At 51.0% G+C, this 20,875-nt stretch overlaps 1 protein-coding gene across 2 annotated transcripts in view; it reads right to left on the reverse strand.

The window, feature by feature from the left end:
- Positions 1–20,875, reverse strand: part of LOC122390770 (dynein axonemal heavy chain 12-like) — a 158,857-nt gene that overhangs the window by 120,175 nt on the left and 17,807 nt on the right. The window contains exons 1-6 of one of the 2 annotated variants that reach the window (XM_043384027.1): positions 20,525–20,575; positions 20,245–20,440; positions 17,422–17,586; positions 12,374–12,551; positions 9,356–9,521; positions 7,609–7,713 (exon numbers count right to left, since the gene is read on the reverse strand). In XM_043384027.1, coding sequence (XP_043239962.1) covers positions 7,609–7,713; positions 9,356–9,521; positions 12,374–12,551; positions 17,422–17,571 — 599 coding nt within the window. In that variant the 5' untranslated portion in view covers positions 17,572–17,586; positions 20,245–20,440; positions 20,525–20,575. Of the gene's footprint in view, positions 1–7,608; positions 7,714–9,355; positions 9,522–12,373; positions 12,552–17,421; positions 17,587–20,244; positions 20,441–20,524; positions 20,576–20,875 lie in introns of those variants that run through there. The other variant, XM_043384026.1, reaches the window with a different exon arrangement.

Here is a 20,875-nt window from a genome sequence, read left to right on the forward strand (position 1 = left end):
CACTCGTCAGGTGTTCTTTGACCCTCAGAAGGACCTGGATGTTGGTGGCGTTGCGCCGTACGCGTCAAACAGTTCGAAAGCTCCTGTAGTCAGCGGGAATCGAACTCCGGTTTCCCCCCGTGATGGTCCACGGTTCTACTTCTAACCACCCCACTATCGAGGCAGATTGGACTGTGGCCGGAGAAGTTACTGGCTGAAACGTTGTGAAACTAACATCTCAACTCAAGACGGGGACGAAAGTCCGACAACTAACATCAGTGATACTAACAGGCCTCGTCTCAAGCATTCAGAAAAAAAAACTAAAGCTTTTGGGGGTTGATGTAATGATGTGGGGAAAGAAAAGGAGAAGAGTTGGTCTAATTGACTTTGTCTTACCTGCAGACCCATATTTCATGCTAATTTGCATGCATACCAGCCTGGTATCAGCTTTTATCATGCATATCAACTCACCACTTGATGGCATATCAACTCACCACCTGCCACTTTTCTTAAAATTATAAAAAAGCGTTGTTATAGGTGATACTCAAAACTACCTGGGATCAACAGTAAATTGATGGTAGTTTCTTTCCCAGTGCATGTTGTTCCATGAATATCCACCGTCTTTGCTGTAGGGTGGGGACTTTTCCTTAGTTTCAAAATCAGAAGAAGAAAAAGGACTTTAAAAAAAGTAATGTGTTAAGAAGGCACTGCACCACATGCATGCCTTTCTCAGCTATATGCATCACTTATTGGTTGCTTCACTTCACAGAAAAATAAAACTGAAAATTGGTTTACAAATGAATGAGCAGCACACATTTTAACATTTTTCGAGCAATTTATATCAACTCACCACCCCATATCAACTCACCCCGGTTTACGGTACCTTCTCTGTCATATGTAAGCTATCATTTGGATGTCAAGCACTAAATATATGACGTGAATCTGTTAAGTTATGACGTCATAATTGAGTATAATACAGGATCTAGCACCACTTTAAGCCAACAAGGGAAATTGGGAGCTGCTATTCGGGCACCGGGAATGGTTTCATGCACTCCTTGCAAGGTCCAGTGCTTGACTTTAGGCATTGTTGACTTTGCGTGACGTCATTTATGACGTCACTAAGGCCATATACGTTTTTCGTCAATAACTCCTGATCAGATGGAGCTAGAGAGTCGGGAAAGCCACCATTGGACTCAAGAAGACCTGCCGAATCGAATGATATGCAATATGACCTCCTTCAACCATTTTTCGTGGCCTGAGGGGCTCCGACCTGACCTTGACCCGAGGTTAACACCTTAAGTTGACTTCACCCGAACACCAAGTATAGCATTCAACGCGCCTGAGCTAGACAAACACGATGATGCCAAAATCGCGGCAGTGCGACCATTTTTGGCAAAGTAATTAACCTAAAACCGAACCCGTGCCTTGTGGCACTTACCTGACCTAAGAGGTTTGTAACGGTGCTGCTGGGCGGCTTGGCAGTGCACATGTGCCGTGTGAGTGACGGGTGGCTGTTACGCTGTGTAATCGTCCGCCTCGGAGGACGACACCGGGTGGGTAGGTGTATCGTCTCCTCTTTGACGCCTGTCCGATTCCCACATGGCACTGGCTCCGTCGTCGTGCAGTACAAATTTATTTGAGAGGCTTGCAATTTCCTTCCAACATATAGTCTTCACTGCTCGGGGAGGAATGGGTTCAATTTGGAAGGGATGGAATTTGTCACCGGCTGATGGAATTGCTTGGCTCTAAACCCCAGGGCGAGGCCTTCCCATGTTCCCATTACGTATCCGTTCGATGCCAAGGGCTCTATCCCATCAGAGAAATAAAATGCAATTCGAGCATGAGTGTCTAGCTCCCACTGGTCCTTAATATAACCATTCGTTACTCCCTTTCACCCACACACGCACCATTTATTCGATCATGCATACGTCTACGAAGAACATTCGGCTAGACAAACCGACCCTCCCGTTTCCATCTAATCCCCCAGTGGCGCTGAAATTTGCATGGTTATCTCCTGAGGTGAGTTTATACCCTGTTTGGTACTTATGTGCGTATAACGAGGTGTTAACCCCTTTAAATCCCTGAATTCTAAGCAAATTGGCACTGGGTGTCCTTCTGACCCCATTTACGTTATTACTCTCTTCCGTTGAAGCTACGTTTCTCACGCACTCCCGGCCACTGCCTGCTCTTCAATCACGTGCACTGCCACAGTGCATACATTTCCATCGACCACCTCTCTCGCTCGCGCGCACTGCACCACAGTGCGGATAATTTCGCCCAAGCTCAAAGGAAACAGCGGTTGTACGCACCTCTGCCGGTCTGTCGACTCGGTGTTGTGAGTGGTCCGGTTGTGCTTCAGTTGAGGGATAAGTTCCTAAATGTTTATACTCTCGGCGGAGCCACTCCGCGAAACCATAACTCTGTGTTTCTTCTGAACACCTCGGCGGAGCCACTCCGCGACGTTATAACTCGGCAACCTTGCCCTCGTTTATCGCTCTTTCACTCTTACATATTAGCCCTAGCCCTTCAAAGCCCGGTCGACACGGACGGCTAGCCGCTCGGTGCCTTTGCTATACTTCAAGGGAATACGCAGTAGAATTCATCGAGTCACGGAATACTCCTCCTCCATCTCACGGTGATCGACGGCGTCAGCAGAGTCAAAACAGGCACAGGGGCCTGGCTCGAACCAGCCTCTCTCCGGCTAGTTGAATTGTCTAGGTCTCTAACTTACTGTGTTGTACACTGAAAACAATTTCACCCGAAGCTGGCGAATTAAGCGTTGCTCTGCGGGTGGTATATGTGTATTAACTCGCCATGTCCAGATTCTAGCTAGAGGGTAAGCAGACTTGCCTGCCTTATTACTCGTAAATATGCACTGTACCCACAGTCTGCAGTAAGGTAGCTACCCAGCACCGGATATTGTCCCCGCGGGTGTCGAATCATTGGCACAGCCCTCACTGAAAGAGTTGGAACTACTCGAGGTATCGTAAACGCGTATCCGTGGATGGCGAACCTTTACATAACCTGCCCTGAAGGAGTTGGATCTACTGTGACAACTAGATGGCGTTGTCTTATACAGTTTTGAATTACAACAATTTTTTAACTTTTTTTTGAACCAATGATATGTTGGCACATTGTTTGGCGGTTTTCAAGTGGGGGCGAAAGTACAATTGTTAGGGTGCATCCTTAAAACCTCTGCAATATTCATCACGGGACGATTGGCAACGCTTTTTCTTCCGAAACTACCAAGTGAGACCATTTTGATTCTTATATAGGTCACGAAAGCAGCGGCGACACATCTTTTTGATTTCGGGCGGTCTGCATGATTGCCGGTGACGAGTCATGTCGAAATTTCTATGGGAATTTGATTTGACCTTTCCCACCGATGTGAAACTTTCTCACCGATGTTTTCTAGGTGTGAGATTGCTATAATAAAGATGTTTTCCCGCAAATATGGTCAAGCGTGGGAGTTTTTTTGGCCCTCGTGACTTGGTCGGCGAAGGGTAGGCGTGGAGGGTAACCCCATCTCCTAGGGGTTTGTGGGGCGCTGCTGCCAGGTAGGCGTCGATGAATACCTTTCGATGGAGGGTCGCGAGCCACTGGTGCGCGAATAGTCGTGGAGGGTTACTACTCTCCAGAGTGAATTGCGAAAGTGTTATGTCCTAAATTGACTCCTGGGAGGGTGGTTAAAAATGGTTGCGGATAGGGGTACCCGCGAGGCACCGGTTTATTCGCCAGTTTTGGGTGAAATTGTTTTCAGTGTAGTATGGTTTAGGCTAGTCGCGTCGATACATGGCACAATCATTAGGAGCAAGATAGAGAATACAGCAAAGCGAGATAGAGAGAGAGAGAGAGAGAGAGAGAGAGAGAGAGAGAGAGGGGAGAGAGAGAGAGAGAGAGAGAGAGAGAGAGAAAGAGAGGGAGAGAGAGAGGGGGAAAGGAAGAGAGGGGGAGGGAGAGAGAGAGAGAGAGAAGAGAGAGAGAGAGAGAGAGAGAGAGAGAGAGAGAGAGAGAGAGAGAGAGAGAGAGAGGAGAGAGAGAGGAGAGAGAGAGAGAGAGAGAGATCGGATTACGAGAAAATGGTTATGGGGTGGTCCATTTCGATGTTTCCCCGCACTCGCTCACATTTGGCTAGGTATTGTTGCCCGTCAGACAAATGTCGCCCTTGTCGCCCTTGTCATCACTCCTGACCTTCCTTACACTCATGCCGCTAAATTTTCAGGGTTTTATTCACGCAATACACCTCGGAGTAAAATAAACCAAATTCAAGCGCAGACCTCATGATTTACCAGACGCACCATCGCTTCGATTTTGTTCCAAAACAAAAATAGCATCGCGCTATCTGTTACCCAAATCTACACACCCGCGCAGCAAACCTTCCCATCGCACAACGTAATTCGCTATTTCCGACCAGTCCTGACGCAATGATTCGTCAGCGATTCAATTTAAAAACTGGGCCCCTAAGTCCTATTGAACTACCCAACAAATTTACCCAATCAATCAATTATAAATATTCACGTCTTCACGCTTTGTCTCCCCCCCCCCCAAAAAAAAGAAGCTTACATGGTGTTGTCGCTATGTGCCTAATCCTTACGCTCAGCCCGAGAAAGGTAGCTCTGAACCATCAGCCGGTTGGTGCAAATCACGGAGTGAATATATGAGGGACGGGAGCTGAATGATTGCATGTTGGCAAGGATTGAGCAGACTTCCTTTCTGTGGCAATTCTTACTTGAACGGCGTTGTTGACAAGGTCGGTCACCGAGAGGTCGATGATGATAGCAGTTTGTCCGTTGTCGATGGCTGAGAGCGTGCACTTTCCTCGATCCCGCTCTCGATCACTGTCGTACTGGATCTTCCCTCGTCAGCTGCTGCCCGTCGCGCTCCTCCCGTCGTTATACTCCATCCTCCGTGCACTTGGTGTCCTGTGCACTCCTCGGTACCTCCTCCATGACTGCCTCGTTCCTTTATACCCAGATTACTATCGCGTTGGTGTTCCAGGTGTGATAAGCATGGCTAGATATTCGTCGGTGTGGCGTGATAGGCCTAGTATCTTTATCTGTATGATGACTCATGAGTGGCATCGGTCCTGGTTATTGACTTTCTTCCAGCTGGTTGTAATTGGGCCGGGTGCAGTGCTTATCACTTTTGCTATCTTCTTGCCATCTGTCGTGCACACCTTTGTTCTGCTGGGAAGCTGAGGTACACTGTCCGGCGTCGGCGCTTTATTGCTTGGTTTGGTTGTAATCACGATATCTCGGGTATGTATGGTCCGCCATGGTCATTGAACTTCCCAGCTGTTCCTGTTTTGGCCGAACGCTTGTGATATTAGCGAATTCGTCAGTTATTACTCTGTTTGCTGGACGCTCATTTGTCCCAGCTGCCGTCCAGTATCAGAAGTCCCCGACCGTCGGCGTCGCTGCTCGTCAGGTGAATGCCAGATATGGGCATTGGAGTGTCCCACTCTCGGCACGGAACATCTGCTCTTCTGGACGTACATATTTGCACCTCCGATTCCGCAGGGAGGGTGACTGGGACTTTTGGTTAGCATCTGTCGGCGGCTGATAACTTCGTCGGCGTGAGTGTAATTTTGATGGCTTGACGCCTTCTATTTGCGGCACTTGCGGCATGATACGGCCCGAGGGGTCCCTGCGTCAGCTGTTTCTTGTTTGACATGCTCACACCGGTGTCGATCCACTAGGTCGAGGCGGTGCCGGTGGCGATATCCCAGGCGCAGGTGCAGAGGGTTGGCGCACAGGATGCCGGTCGATTGCGCTTTGGAGAGATAAAGTTCCGTTATGAGCTTTTCCTGTAGATGCGGGCGGGGAGGCGGCAGTGTTTACACCTCTGCAGTGCCAGGTGTAGCCCGTTTTTGACGTGGCCACCCAATTGGCGTGCGACCGATAAGAGGGGTCGGCGCTACGTTGGGTCCAGGTGGGGTAGACCATCTGCCGCCTGCGCCCTGTTGACCCGCGTTATCCATGAAGGTGTCGGGCATTGAAGCGCCGTTCTTCTCAGATGATTTCACTTTTGCGTGTTTGGCTTTTAGTCTCACACCAATATGCATGCCTTATGATTCTGTCAATTCCTGTAAGCTGTGATTCGAAAAAAATGTGGCTTCCGTCACAGGTTCACTGGCTGACCTAAGACCTTAAAATCGGGTAGTACCTAATTTTTGCGTCTTATAACGGCACACAAGCTTGTTTTTTTCCGCGAGGCTCTAGCTCAATTAGAGGCGAAACGCGGCGAGGGAGTTGTACCAACCCTCCCCGGTCAATATAGAAAACCAATCGGTCCGGCCAGGGACCGATACCGGAATTGTGATCTAATGTAAAAAGACGGCTCAAGGTAACCCGACGTCAGTGACAGGTGTCCTATATTTGCAGCGTCTTATATTCACGAAGGTTTCAATTTCCACTTTCTTCAGCCGAGTGATGGTTGTCAATAGCAAGGCTCTCTAAATGCAAGCCGTAATCGCCACGCAATATGTGGAAGGCTTTTGATGTCAATACATACATAAATGCATACATAAAACGCGCTTTTCACAAAATTCATAAACTCAAGCGCATCTGTTTTTAATGACCAGTCAACTACGCTTGGATGCGTGCAGGCCACACAGGTCAGCGTAAGCCGGGCGCGGCGGCCGAGCCGAAACTGGGGCGGGGCGGGCGGTGGTTGGGTAGGAAGAGCGGCTCCTGCAAATTTTGCGCAAATATGCGCATTAGCTTTTATGTTGCCCTGGTGTAAATTTAAATCCTACTTCATCTCACAAAAAATCAGAGTGGAACTAGATGGGACTACCTGTTGTTTCCTTACCTAAACTTTGCAGTTATATTCCAGAATCACTGTAGGAGAGCCTTCATAAAAAGCTATAGTACATCTTAGTTAGGGATTCAGTATGCCAAAAATTTTGCACTGACCAGTCGGCAACTTCATAACGAACATTTTGATGCATAATATGTGGGATTTCAATTTGGTGTCTATCAGCATTAAGACTCTGAATATCCGGCTCAAGAAACCTCTTGCTCCGCGTCAGTTTCCGAGTTCTGGGATACCCCATCTTCGGGGGCTGATTACAGTTATTTTTGGTCACCCGGATTAGTTTTTTTTTTTGGCCTAAGTATAATAATTTGATCAATTTCAAATCGATCTATATAAAAAATAATCCGAAACTCCGGAATCGCCCGTGGCCTCTCGTGAGGGCGTTTCCGACCAGTGTGCCACTGGTCTGTACCCACTGTCTGTACCGGCTGGGCCCGGTGGTCGGTACCCACTGTCTGTACCGTCCGTACCCGATGGTCTCTACCCACTGTCTGTACCGGCTGGGCCCACTGGTCGGTACCCACTGTCTGTACCGGCTGGGCCCACTGATCGGTACCCACTGTCTGTACCGGCTGGACCCACTGCACTGGTCGGTACCCACTGTCTGTACCGGCTGGGCCCAATGGTCGGTACTCGGTACCCACTGTCTGTACCGGCTGGGCCCGCTGCACTGGTCGGTACCCACTGTCTGGTTGTACCGGCTGGGCCCGCTGGTCGGTACCCACTGTCTGTACCGGCTGGACCCACTGGTCGGTACCCACTGTCTGTACCGTCCGGGCCCGGTGCACTGGTCGGTAACTCGGTACTCACAGTTTGTTCTCGGAGCGGTGGAACTGCAGGATGTCGTTCAGGATGCGGTTCTTCAGGTCGGTGATGAGCTGGGTGACGCCACGCACGAACTCGTCCCGGTCCAGCCTGGGGCGAAATACAGGCGTAAGAGCGGCGGCGCAGACAACAGAGACGTGAGAGCTGCAGAACAGAGACGTCAGAGCGGCGGCACAGAGACGGCAGTCGTCCGAGTTCAGTCTGGGTCGGGACAGAGACGTCAGCCATTTTAGTCCAGTCTGGGTCGGCACGGGAGGTCAGTCGTCGGAGTTCAGTCTGGGTCGGGACGGGAAGTCAGTCGTCAGACTAATCCCGGCCCACTCTCTCTCGGGACCAAACAGGGACTTCCGCCGTCTAACTGACCAAATCATCGAAAATTACCCGTGAACATTTAATTTGTATGTATATGCCGTGGCAGAGTAAGCAAAGTACGAATAAATATTAGTCAACGTATTAATTTGCCTTCTATCTGACAGCATTTCGTAGAGAGATTGATATAATTTTCATAACCGATGCGATGGAGAAACGTCATGGGACGCTACACCGAGGCGGCCGAAGACCATCCGTGAGTTGTACTTACATGCAGTTGTCAAGTGAACCGCGAATCACTTGACAGCTACATCAGAACGGGATCAAGGATTTATGGCCACCTGACAGGTGAGAGCTCACTATCAGGACAGTGAGTCACCATACAAATGACTGAGATTTCGTCTATTGGCACCTTTATCGTCTAGGAGTTTTTCCTTTATCAAACGTAACGGCATGGGCATTGGATTGGTCATTGGACACTGTCAAAGCAATTAGAACATAGCTCACTGGTTGAGTAGTAAAAGATAAGTATATTATGGGACACACACAACATATTCGGGTGGACGCGTTTCGTCGAGACTTCTTCGAGACCCCTTCCGAAATGGAAGAAATACAAGCACGCACAAGACTGTGTGTGCTTCTTGTGTGTGCTTGTATTGCTTCCATTTCGGAGGGGATCTTGAAGAAGTCTCTCGACGGAACGCGTCCACCCGAATGTGTTGTGTCCGTCTCATAATACATATATAACTAGCTCACTGGGTAATGAGGAAGCTCATGTTTAGTGCGAACTCTTAGTTGTACGGCCGCACTGCTCAGACTGCCTAGTGCCTACTCACAACTGAATGTCCATGCTGATTCGTAAAGTTATCCGTTTTGTTGAAATGCTTTATGTATAAAAATAAACACAGATGGAAGCAAATGACATCTTTCGAACCGAGGAGAGCGTTGAGACAAACAAACCCCGCGGGCGATGGACGCAGCGGACCTATCGTATCTCTGCCGCTGATGAGCGGACTGGCACCGACCGCCAGCGGGCTGAACGCTGCACCGTCCGGCGGTGGCCGGCGGGGGGGCGGGTCGGACCAGAGCAGAGCGGCCACACCGGATATTGGCCGCCGGCCGGAGGGTCAACACAACACCGCCAGCCAGTTCAGCCCCGGCACACAGGACACACTGAACCACCGCCCGGAACTGAACCCAACTGACCGCCACCCGGGCACACCGCCGCGTACACAGGCTCGGACAGGGAACGGTGCCATACTCAGGTGACAGCACTGGCCGATCCAGCGGGGCATCTGTGACATTTGTCCCTCCCACAGGTTCCGAAATGAGCATTTTTTCGTTTGCTCCTCCGCCTTCTTCCCATGTCCCGAACACTCTGCCCTCACCTGAACACGCCGATGCCCAAGTACTGTGCCCTCACCTGAACATGTCGAAGTACTCGATGGTCTCCATGCCGGCCAGTGAGTGGAGCAGCGGCTCGAAGCTGGCCACCAGTGCCGTCTGCTCCTCGAACGGGTGCTCCTCGGAGAGGAACTGGTCCACGCCGGCACTGGCCTCCCCGCTCAGCAGGATGTTGTAGGTAGCCGCTGTCGGGACAGACGCAGACGGCACGGTCAGCGCGCCCCACACACGGCACAGAGGCGGCTGACAGTTGAACAGAGCGGCACAGAAGCAGGGCGGCTACAACTATGAATAATGTCGCCGGCGGCTGGAGACGGACAGCCCGCCTGGGACAATCACTCATCTGAGTATGTACTAGATGGTGTGGTTGGTAGAGTGAGGGAGTCTGGCGGTCCCTGCGGACGGAGGGACCGGAGGCTGGGTGGGGCAGTGGGTCTGGGTTGCAGCGGAGGGTCCCCACAGACGGAGAAGCCAGAGGCTGGGTGGTGCAGTGGGTCTGGGTTGCAGCGGGGTCTGGACTGAAGCGGAGGGTCTGGTTTGGAGCGGAGAGTGCCCACGGACGTGAGAGGCTGGGTGGTGCAGTGGGTCTGGGTTGAATTGCGGCAGAGGGTCTGAGTTACCGTGGAGAGTCTGACGGTCCCTGCGGACGGAAAGAGAAGAGTAGGCGGCTGTCATTATTCTTACCACTCTGCCGGCGCTGGGTAACAAAGCCACAATCGTGGCAGACACCAAGCGTTAGTAACTCGGGGAGAATGAAAATAAATGTTGGACGTCTTGATGTTCTTGATAACGCTCAGCTCAAACCGACCACAAGCATATGTGTTGAGTGAGATTTCCTAGGAATGATAGCGCTGTAAGAAGCGTGATATATTATTAGGAAATGTAAAATCGAGCTTATCAGAGATACAAACCGCACATTTCTCCCAATGATCTGATGTCGACAGGCCAGTGGCGCGGGAACTTCTTCCAGACTGGGGGGGGGGGGCTGAACCATAATAGAAATCAACCTAGGGTACCCCCAAATCTAGTTTTCTCACCGGTTTTAGGCTACTTATTTTTCAGACCTTGGCTTTTTCAACAACAACAAAAAAAAACGAAAATATTTTCAAAAAGTGAGGTATTCCGTCTCAGCTGAGTGAAGAAACTACCGTTTTGGCAACCTGGAGTAAAGGTTTTAATCTGCCAAATGAGTTGCCGAGCCAGTGAAATAGGTAGGTGGATTTTTCACTTACATGCTTTCTTCCTTTGTGACCCACAACCCCTAATTTGGGGAGGACAAGCTGCCCAACGGTTCCTGGCCTCATGAAACGTTGTGGGGCACCGCCCCCACGGCCGCAGAGTTGTGGGGGCAAGCTTCCCCCACTGCCCCCTCCCCGGTCCCCCGGTTCCCACGCCAATGTATGAATCTATGAAATTATGTTGGTAGATTTTCGATTTCGATTCCTCCAGCTGGGGGGGGGGGGGGCTCAAATACATTACGAGCCCCCCAGCCGAAAAGCTGGTAGCCCCCCGGTTCCCGCGCCACTGCGACAGGCTATAGTGTAGTCTCGTAATTCAGCGTCATCCACCATATAGATTTCAGACACAACAAAGGATCGACGGGATGCAGCGGCTCAAAGTGCTGAAACGGCCTGTAATCCGCACGAATAGAGTGCCTCGCAGTTTCGGATAGAAGAGCAAAGCCTTTGAGTAAATCCTAAATCCGACTGAAGAAAATGCTGAAGTTTCAATCAACGTGCTTTAAATACCAAGAGCATGTGGCATGTGGCAGTCTAATGTGTCGCAAAACACTAGCCAAAGTCTGTCCGTTGCTTTCTCGTGGCTAGATCTCCTCGCAGGTGAATGTAAATGATACCGTATGTCAATGGTGCCACAAAGGGTTTCATCTACCCCAGGAACGAAAATACGACAGCACACTGAGAGCAAACGAGCGTGACAAACCCGGCGCGATGGCCATCACGGCGCCGCTGGCAACTTCGGCCGCACCGGGGCTAAACACGGCTCCAGCTGCCAAGAGCCACAGTCAGACTGGGCTGATCCTCAGAGAGGGACGGACGGACGGACGCTCTGGCGCCCGCCGTTGTCAGCTCCCCGTCCCCCGCGACGGACGGGTTTTTGTGCGCCGCGCCGGCTGTTGTTGCCAACCGAGGCTCGATGTCGGCCGGCGACACTGCCGACGGCGCTGGCTCTGTCGGAGGCCGGGCGATCTGCTATCGACAGGTGTGCAGTCTTCGTAGGACAGCCAATTCGCTCTCCGGCAGTAAGGCCACCAGTCAGAACCAATTGCATTTGGGACGCCGCGTAAAAGAAAAAAAAAATATCCCTATCACACACCGGTCACTTACGGTGAAGGCCGCAGTTTTCATCCCGTTCAAACTCAAATACACACATTTAAATGTCAGCCCTCCTCCTACGGTAGTTCTCCCCCTCACCCACCGAGCTGGTGGGTACCTTCCCCCCTCCCTCTCACCCACCGAGCTGGTGGGTACCTCCCCCTCACCCACCGAGCTGGTGGGTACCTTCCCCCCTCCCTCTCCCCCACCGAGCTGATGGGTACCTTCCCTCTCCCCCACCGAGCTGATGGGTACCTTCCCTCTCCCCCACCGAGCTGATGGGTACCTTCCCTCTCCCCCACCGAGCTGATGGGTACCTTCCCTCTCCCCCACCGAGCTGATGGGTACCTTCCCTCTCCCCCACCGAGCTGATGGGTACCTTCCCTCTCCCCCACCGAGCTGATGGGTACCTTCCCTCTCACCCACCGAGCTGATGGGTACCTTCCCTCTCACCCACCGAGCTGATGGGTACCTTCCCTCTCCCCCACCGAGCTGGTGGGTACCTTCCCCCCTCACCCACCGAGCTGGTGGGTACCTCCCCCCCTCACCCACCGAGCTGGTGGGTACCTCCCTCTCCCCCACCGAGCTGGTGGGTACCTTCCCCCCTCACCCACCGAGCTGGTGGGTACCTCCCCTCACCCACCGAGCTGGTAGGTACCTCCCCCTCACCCACCGAGCTGGTGGGTACCTCCCCTCTCACCCACCGAGCTGGTGGCTCTGCCGCAGCGGCGCCTTGAACAGGTGCCGCACGTGTCTGCGCACCGTCTGGCGGGCGTGCTCGAGAAACACCTCGGGGATGTCGACCGTCAGGTAGCGCGAGCTGGCCTCGTCGCCGCGCAGAAACACCTCGATGGGCAGCGTCTGCTGCAGCGAGGCCGCCAACTGCGCGCACACACACAGACATACACACACAGCAGTCACAAACAGACATGTGCACGGATCCGAAAAAATGGATCTGGGATCCGATTCCACCGATCCTGATCTCGGATCCGACATGATCATAGATCCAACTCTTTGATTTATCGAGAGGTCCGTAGGGATTATATAGTTTTTAATCGTTTGGATGGTTGGCATGAGTGAAGACATTATAGTCAAAATTGATGTGAAAATGATCAATAACAGTCTGACAAGTGTAAAAGCTTAGTTGTCATGTCCAAATCAGATTACGTCTCCAAAATCCCACCCCAGACTTAGAGAAAAGGACCCGAGACCTCACCGCGAAAGTGCTGCGTGGGAAAATACCTGACAGGACCATCGACCAATTAGTACCCAAATGGACGAGAACGGCTGAGTTTTATGGCTTACCGAAAACCCACAAGCCAGGAAACCCTCTCAGACCCATTGTATCAGCTTGCGGGAACCCCTTAGACAAACTGTCTTGGTTCCTTCAGCAAATCCTAACACAGCTCCTTCAGTTCGTACCAACGTATATTGAAAGCACACAGGACTATCTTGGTAAACTCAAGCATTCCTTTCCGGGTATCTTGCCTAAGGGAGCCATTGTGTTTTCCCTTGACGTGGTGAACCTGTATGGGAGTATCCCTATACGAGAGGCGATTAGCGCAACGATCGGCTTAACCCTATTCCTGGCGGGGGGGCCTCAGGAGCCCCCCCCCCCTGAGGTTTTTTGGTTATTTCTCCCAAACGCGTTGAGCTAGGAAGCTCAAATTTTCTGACTTTTCCTAAAAGGCTTCTACGCAACATGTCTGAAAATTTTGAGTTGATCTGACCTCAGGTCAGGTCACCAGAGGCGGTTTGGTGACCCTACCTCAGAAAAGTTTGCTATCACGCCAGAGCTAGAGTTTTTGACCGATCAATTTCTTCTCTTCAGGCTTTAGTTAGGGTACCAGTATGTGCAATTTGTATATCTCGGAATTTTGATATCGGTGACCTAAGGTCAGGTCAATTTCGCGACCTCCCCATTATAAGTCAATGGGGGAAAAATCAACTCCCTGTTTTTACCACTAAAACGGGTCGGAATGGCCCCATATACCATACATGACTTCATATACGATCAACCTTCACTACCTTGAGGTCTGTTTTGCTGTTGGGAGCTGTGAGGTCATGTGACGTCATCAAAGGTCACCAAAGGTTTTTGGCCAATAACTCCGTACAGGAACAAGATACAGACGCGTGGATGGTCTCATTGTGTTCAGCTCGTCAAGACGCATCGAATGATATACATGATGACCTCGAGGTCACGTGACCTGAGGTCAACCTTTGACCTTGACCTTTCGAGGTCAACATATATATCATTCGATGCGGATTGACGAGAGGATCACGATGATGCCCTTTGTTTGTTCCTATCTTGACTAATTCGAAAGTTATTCGAGAAAAACTCTCTCCATATCTAGCGCCGCCATTTTGACTTTTTCGACCCCTGTGACGTCATCTTTGACCTGACCTGAAAATGACCTTAGAAAAATTGTAGATCTTGACCGTGCGTATCCGATGCAGTTTACCGTTTGTCGCTGCGATGTGTAGTTTTTGAGATCTGAAGGGGGGGGGCCGAATCGGCCCCCCCCCCCGCCAGTTTCTTGTCCCGGCGGAGCCCGCCAGGAATAGGGTTAATCAAAGAAAACATTTCCAAAATCAACACGTATGGCCTTTCACTAGACGAAATAGAGAAACTTCTTACACATGTGCTGACAAACAACTTCATTCGTTTTGGGAATGATTTTTACAAACAAACGGAGGGCATAGCAATGGGGAACAGGCTTGCGCCACCGCTAGCTATAGTTTTCATGCATAACCTAGAATCTAGCTTTGTGAAGAAAGTGCTTGTTGGGCCGAGCATCTTACTAAGATATATTGACGATTACTTCGGAGTATGGGTACATGGCATTGAAACTTTACTTGAGTTTTATGAGAATATCAACAGCTTTCATCCAAAAATCAAGTTCACCTTAGAGCACACGTACCACACAGGTAACATCTCATTTCTTGACACAATGGTAACGGTTCATCCCAACGGCACTTACACAACAGGACTGTTCATCAAACCCATGACTGCCCCAATCATTTTAAATTATGAATCGGCCCACCCCATGAAAACTAAGCTAGGTGTCCTAACTTCCCAAACGAAACGAGCGGTCCAGGTATCCTCTTCCCCATCTGCTGTGCAACGCAGCCTGGACAAAATCAAGCACCTCTTCCTAGAAAACGGATATCCTGAGCACATCATTGACCGAACTTTTAAAAACAACAAAAAACGAAAGGCACAACATGATAGGAAAAAAGCTCAATCAGGGCAGATGACCTATATGAGGCTCCCTTACGTCAACGAAACAGTGTGCCATCGAGTCAATGGCATTATCAGGGCATCTAAGCTTAACCCTCGCCGGCACAGGGTGCAACCCCCCCCCCCCTAAGGTTTTTCGCGAATAACTCGCGTAAAAAGCGGCCGATCGCGACGAAACTTTCAGTACCCTCGCATTGATCAATTTTACACCTACCCTGAAAATTTCATGACCCTGCCCCCAATGACCTTTGACCTGTGACCTCTTTTCTGTGACCATGTTTGGCCGAAATCGCGGTTCGGCGCATGTCGGCTCGCATTAGCCACGCGTTTGCAAGCTTTTCGTGGTTTCAAACGTTCAAACATGTGATTTGATGTTACTCCCATGCATTAGGGTGGGTGTCAAGGTCACCTGAAGGTCAGGTCAGGTCATTGACCTTTGGTGACCTCGAGTGACCTCGGTTCACTTTTTCGAGTTTTACATGTTTCTAGGCTAGTTTTTGGAGCTGAATTCGAATTTAGCAACCATTTGAACATTTACGAAGTAGTTTTGGTGCCTTCGTAACATGTTACGAAGCTGTCCGAGGCGGTTGACACGTATTACGAATACCCGTCACAACCCCTACCGGTTGACCTGACCTGACCTGACCCGACCTGGTCTAAATGCTTAAAGACATCATCTATGATCAAAACTAACACGATATTCGTGATCAGCACCCCGGAAAACCAAACAGCAGCCACACTTTACGACTTTCTAACAAGTCCCGATTTTCCCGGTTTTCGGGTCATTGACCTGACCTGGAAGGTCACCCGATGACCTAAGACCTTAAAATTGGGTATCATCGGCTTCCTCTCGTGACGGGCAACACGCTCGTTTTTTCCGCGAAGCTCTAGCTCGATCAGGGGCCAAACGCGAGGGGGGGTCGTACCACCTTGTGCCGTCGAAGGACTCAAAATGGCCTGTGCCGGCGAGGGTTAACCTTAGGGTGGCTTGGCAGAGTGGACCCACGGTGAAAAGCAAACTGGTCAGATCTGCCTTTCAGCCTCCGCTTTGCCGCGGCAAAACCCGGTGTCACACATGCCCGAACGGTCTTCAGGGGAAATGCCACATAAAAAAATGTCGTATATAAAATCACTTGCAAAACATGTCAGGACAAACCTTATATTTACATCGGAGAAACGTCGCGACCGGTTCGTGAGAGATTTAACGAGCACCTTTCTGACGCCAGACTAAGAAGACTAGGTACCGGACTTGGTGAGCATGCCTTAGATAGACACCCGACACTTAGTCACAAGGAAATGAACAACAACTTTCGTATAGATATTTTGAGCAGAAACCGTGACGTGGCTGACAATAAAATTGATGAATCTATGAAAATCCGTGATATCAACCCAAACTTGAATACCTTCACACAGTCCTGGCCAATCGTTTAGGTTCTTGTGACTTTTGGTAGGTTACGATTACGAACCAGAAAATAGTATTCATTTTTTGTTTCTTGCATGGCGTGAGATCTGTTTGTATGAGCGCTTGATTATGTAGAACTTGTGACATGTGACGTTGTAGGCACATTGAAATAAGTATTTTGTGATCTGGATATCGATATCTACCTACAAACAAACGGAGGAATGTTTTCCATCATTGTAGCGTGCGAATATGTTTTTGTATGTTGTAAGTGTGTACAGGAATTTCAAAAAACTCAGACCTGAGGCCAGTTTCACCAACAAAAAACAGACGGCTGCGATTATTTTTTGACAAAACGATAGTCTCAAAATGTCATTTACTGCTGAAAATACTAATCGCTGACTTGAAAAACGTAATAACTTAGCTTTCAAGTGCTATATTATTTGGTCAGCGATTACTTTTCCACCTGTTAATAGGATTTATAGATTATCGTTTTGTCAAAAAATAATCGCAGCCGTCTGTTTTTTTTTTTTTTTTTTTTTTTGGTGAAACTGGCCTCTGATGATGACAGTGATGTCGAAAGCTTGTCTCTTTTGTTTCTCTTTGGTAAACTAAAGAACCAATACAATTTTTGGCATGTTATTGATCATTTTCACATCAATTGGGATTATATAGAAACGAATCTTAATTTTTGTGCTTGCGGCGACCGAATTTCATACAACGCAGGAAAAACTGCAAAAAGTGGGATAATTTGATCCGTCTGCTGGCCTAACACAGAACTAAATTTGGTTCAACTAATTGATCAACTGCTGCGCCTATGAGCATACAGCGGTTCCACTGCTTCTGAACTCTCCCTAGCCCCTAAAGCATCAAGGCGCTGTCTTAGCGATCACGGATGCAAAGAGTGCCCTGTTTGTCTGACGGCTCTAATATGCTTCCTGGGCCCCATTGTGATGTGATGCATAGCAACCCAGCCTGTTTACTGGCGGGGAGACTCGAGGTCGAGTGACAGCGGCTTGAAATGTTAGGAGTCAAGGTCACGCCCCAGGACCCTCCCCTTCAGTGTCTCCCGCGAGCAGAGGGCGGGACGGGACAGTGGCCCGATGGCTGACCTGGTCGATGGGGAACAGGGCGGCCTCCTCGATCTCGGCGTACGGCGGGTAAAAGGTGACCGTGTGTCCGTCCAGGATGAGGTCCACCTCAAGCAGCGGCAGCATGCTCGGCTGCTCAAACAGCTGCACGTACGCCGTCACTGTGCGCATCAGCACCGCGCGCAGCTGCCGGACATACGGACATCAGTACCGCGCGCAGCTGCCGGACATACGGACATCAGCACCGCGCGCAGCTGCCGGACATACGGACATCAGCACCGCGCGCAGCTGCCGGAGATACGGACATCAGTACCGCGCGCAGCTGCTGGAGATACGGACATCAGCACCGCGCGCCATACAGACGTAATGCACCACCGTAATGCGCAATACAGACGTAATGCCGGGGTGGGGCAATACAGACGTAAGCACCGCGCGCAGCTGCCGAGGAGGGGAAACACAGACATTAGCATCGCGCACAGTTGCAGGAACGGTAGATATAGACGTTAGCACCGCGCGCAGCTGCCGGAGCACACAATGGGTGTTCCAGCCTCCAGGTAATAAGAGGCAGGCACATCTGGATCAATAATATAACTAAGAGTTTACATGTGATGAAAACTGACTGGAAAGTGATGGAATCACGTAGTAATCAAACGGCATTCTCATTTTGACGTTTCCATGTTCGATTTCCAATCTAATGATTGAAGTTTCATGTCCCACGAAGTTCAATGTATTCTAATTGCTAGTTTGTAGGTATAACGGAATAGACATTGAATCGCCACCTAATGTATAGGTATGATCAGACCCATAAAGCTATGTAAACGGATGTAGTAAATAAAAAAGCGAGTGCATACATATTTACTACCTAGTTAGCGGTGTGCTGAATAATTATGCAACTATACGTCGAGTACACTATCCGTAATAAAACGTACGTTTACCTTCACGTCAAAAGCAGTTAAGTTGCTAAAGGTTCGAGGCAAATCCCTTCCTTTTTATTCATGTTGTGAACTGTGTGATAGCTCAATAACGTCTGAATTAAATCTGAGCGGCATATGCAGCAGGCAATCTGCACAGTCCGGCGCGGTTTGTATTCTGGAGCCGTCGTGCGGCGTTCCAGGCAATTGGGCCCGGTGCGAGCGGCCGCCGGTCGGGAGTTCGGCGCCGAGAAAATAGCCGCCGCTGCCGAGCCGACCCGGCGCGATAGGAGGCCGCTGGGTGGCTGGCCAGCAGCGAGCGCGCCGCACAGCTCCGACGGCCGCCTCGCATCGGTTCGTCCGGTATTGGCCAGAGCTGAGGTGGGAGAGCGATAACCGATCGAGAGCGGAGCCCGCCGTATAGAAGGCTGTGAGCCCGCCGACTGTAAGTCGCACGACAGGGTCACGTGCCTGGCCAGGACCGTTCTCGGAATAAGTACACATCTGGAGAATCGGGCTCACTGGCTGAAAAAATAGCAGTCATCAATTCCTTAACTGCAGCCACCGGCATTCCTCCACATGACACCATTATGCCCAACACAGCCATGCCATACTGTCAGCAACGTGAACCGGGAGCGTTCTATCGCAGCCGTTCCTCCAAACAAACCAAGGTAGTCAGCCAGCCGATCACCCATTCATTCGACATTGAATAAAAAACAGGAGCGCTTCGCAAAGAAAAGAGCTCACCAGCGCGCCATCATTTTTTATTCAGCAGTGGGCCAACTGCATTAAAAAGGTCCTCCGTCTATTTTTCGATGGTTTCTACCTTCTGAACTAAGGCAGCTTCGCTAGAGCGACGGCGAACGAAAAAAGAATTATGGAAATACAGCGACTGACTTTAATCCCAATGTCGCCGCGGTTTTACTAGGGAGTCAGCTTGTTCAGCATTCCGTCGCAGCCTTTCGTTTTGAGCCAGCCAGCCATCCGTGGTTCTAGTGCAGTGGTCCGGCGTAAGCAGTGAAATCCGAGCACAGCCAGCCAGCGACAAACGAGAGCAAATGTCCCTGGCGGTGCGGCGATGTTCGGATCAATGGGACACATTAGCCGTTTTCATGAAGGCTATCAGTTATACATCTGGTGCAAATTATGTGCAGATTTAATTTTATTCTCATTTTATCGTCACAATTGTTACTTAATTCGCCTGATAACCCGTCGTGAAAACGGTTATTATCAATGGAACGTGCTCTTGTATGTAGGAACTAGTCTGCTGAGCTTGTTACCAAACTTCAGGGAGGACAAATGATGGAAAACATAGCTGCCTCACACGGAGTCATATCCGCCCGGGACCACGGCACGTATGTACCCGGACCCGGCGGTGCCCCCTGTCCCCTATCCCAAACATCCGTGTGTCCGTCCCAGTCGATAGTCCGGCTCATCTCCGGGTGACAGTCACCGATGAGCCTGTGGCCCGGCCGTCGTCACGCGATACAGCAATGCCCACCGCGTGGACAGTATTGGGTCGACGTTATAGAGACAGTTCTCTCCCTTTGGCACAAGATAGTGAAAATACAAGGCTGAACGTCTAGGCATTTAGTTTCGATTTTTTTCGTGCATATTGCGATAATGCTGCGTATTTGTGAAAACTGATTTTGGGTGTCAACTAAAAAATTCACCAGACCTTGTTCATTAACACGTCATTAGCTCGTTATACCCAATGTGTGAAGCTCCGTAATGGAGCACATAATCACGTGCATGCTACCAGCGCTTATCTCAGCTCGTGAGGACGCGGCGCCTAATCACCGTGGCGTGGCTCTGGTCGTGTGGGTGGCGGTGTATTCCAACTGTGTCGTGGCTCGGGTCGTGTGGGTGGCGGTGTATTTCGCCGTGCCGTGGCCGTCTGCCGTTTGTCCGTCCGCCGGCGGCGCGCACCCACCTCGTTAGCGGCCAGCGTGTTGGCGCAGAGGAAGATGCGCTGCTGGGCGCGCCGGCCGCCGCCGCCGGCCGACGCCACCGAGTTGAAGATGTCGACCAGCTGGCGGTACCAGGCGCGGTCCAGCCGCACCTGTTCCGACTCACACTGCTGCACCAGCGTCTCCTTCCACGAGTCGACGCTGAACTGGCGAGGGAACCTGCAGCGGCGGGGAAGGGAGTGTCAGCGGCGGAGACATTGGTAACGCCGCTGTCCTCCCCCCTCCCCCCCCGTCAGTACTCACCTGAACTGGGTCCAGTCCAGCAGAGTCGTGTCCAGCAGCGTGGTGCGACACAGGCGCTGTCTCCCCCCCCCCCCCCCCCGCCAGTACCCACCTGAACTGGGTCCAGTCCAGCAGAGTCGTGTCCAGCAGCGTGGTGCGACACAGGCGCTGTCTCCCCCCCCCCCCCGCCAGTACTCACCTGAACTGGGTCCAGTCCAGCAGAGTGGTGCGACACAGGCGCTGTCCCCCCCCCCCCCCGCCAGTACCCACCTGAACTGGGTCCAGTCCAGCAGAGTCGTGTCCAGCAGCGTGGTGCGACACAGGCGCTGTCTCCCCCCCCCCCCCCCGCCAGTACTCACCTGAACTGGGTCC

This window comes from Amphibalanus amphitrite, unplaced genomic scaffold, assembly GCF_019059575.1.
Source record: "Amphibalanus amphitrite isolate SeventyFive unplaced genomic scaffold, NRLGWU_Aamphi_draft 000408F_arrow, whole genome shotgun sequence".
Lineage (NCBI taxonomy): Eukaryota > Metazoa > Arthropoda > Thecostraca > Balanomorpha > Balanidae > Amphibalanus > Amphibalanus amphitrite.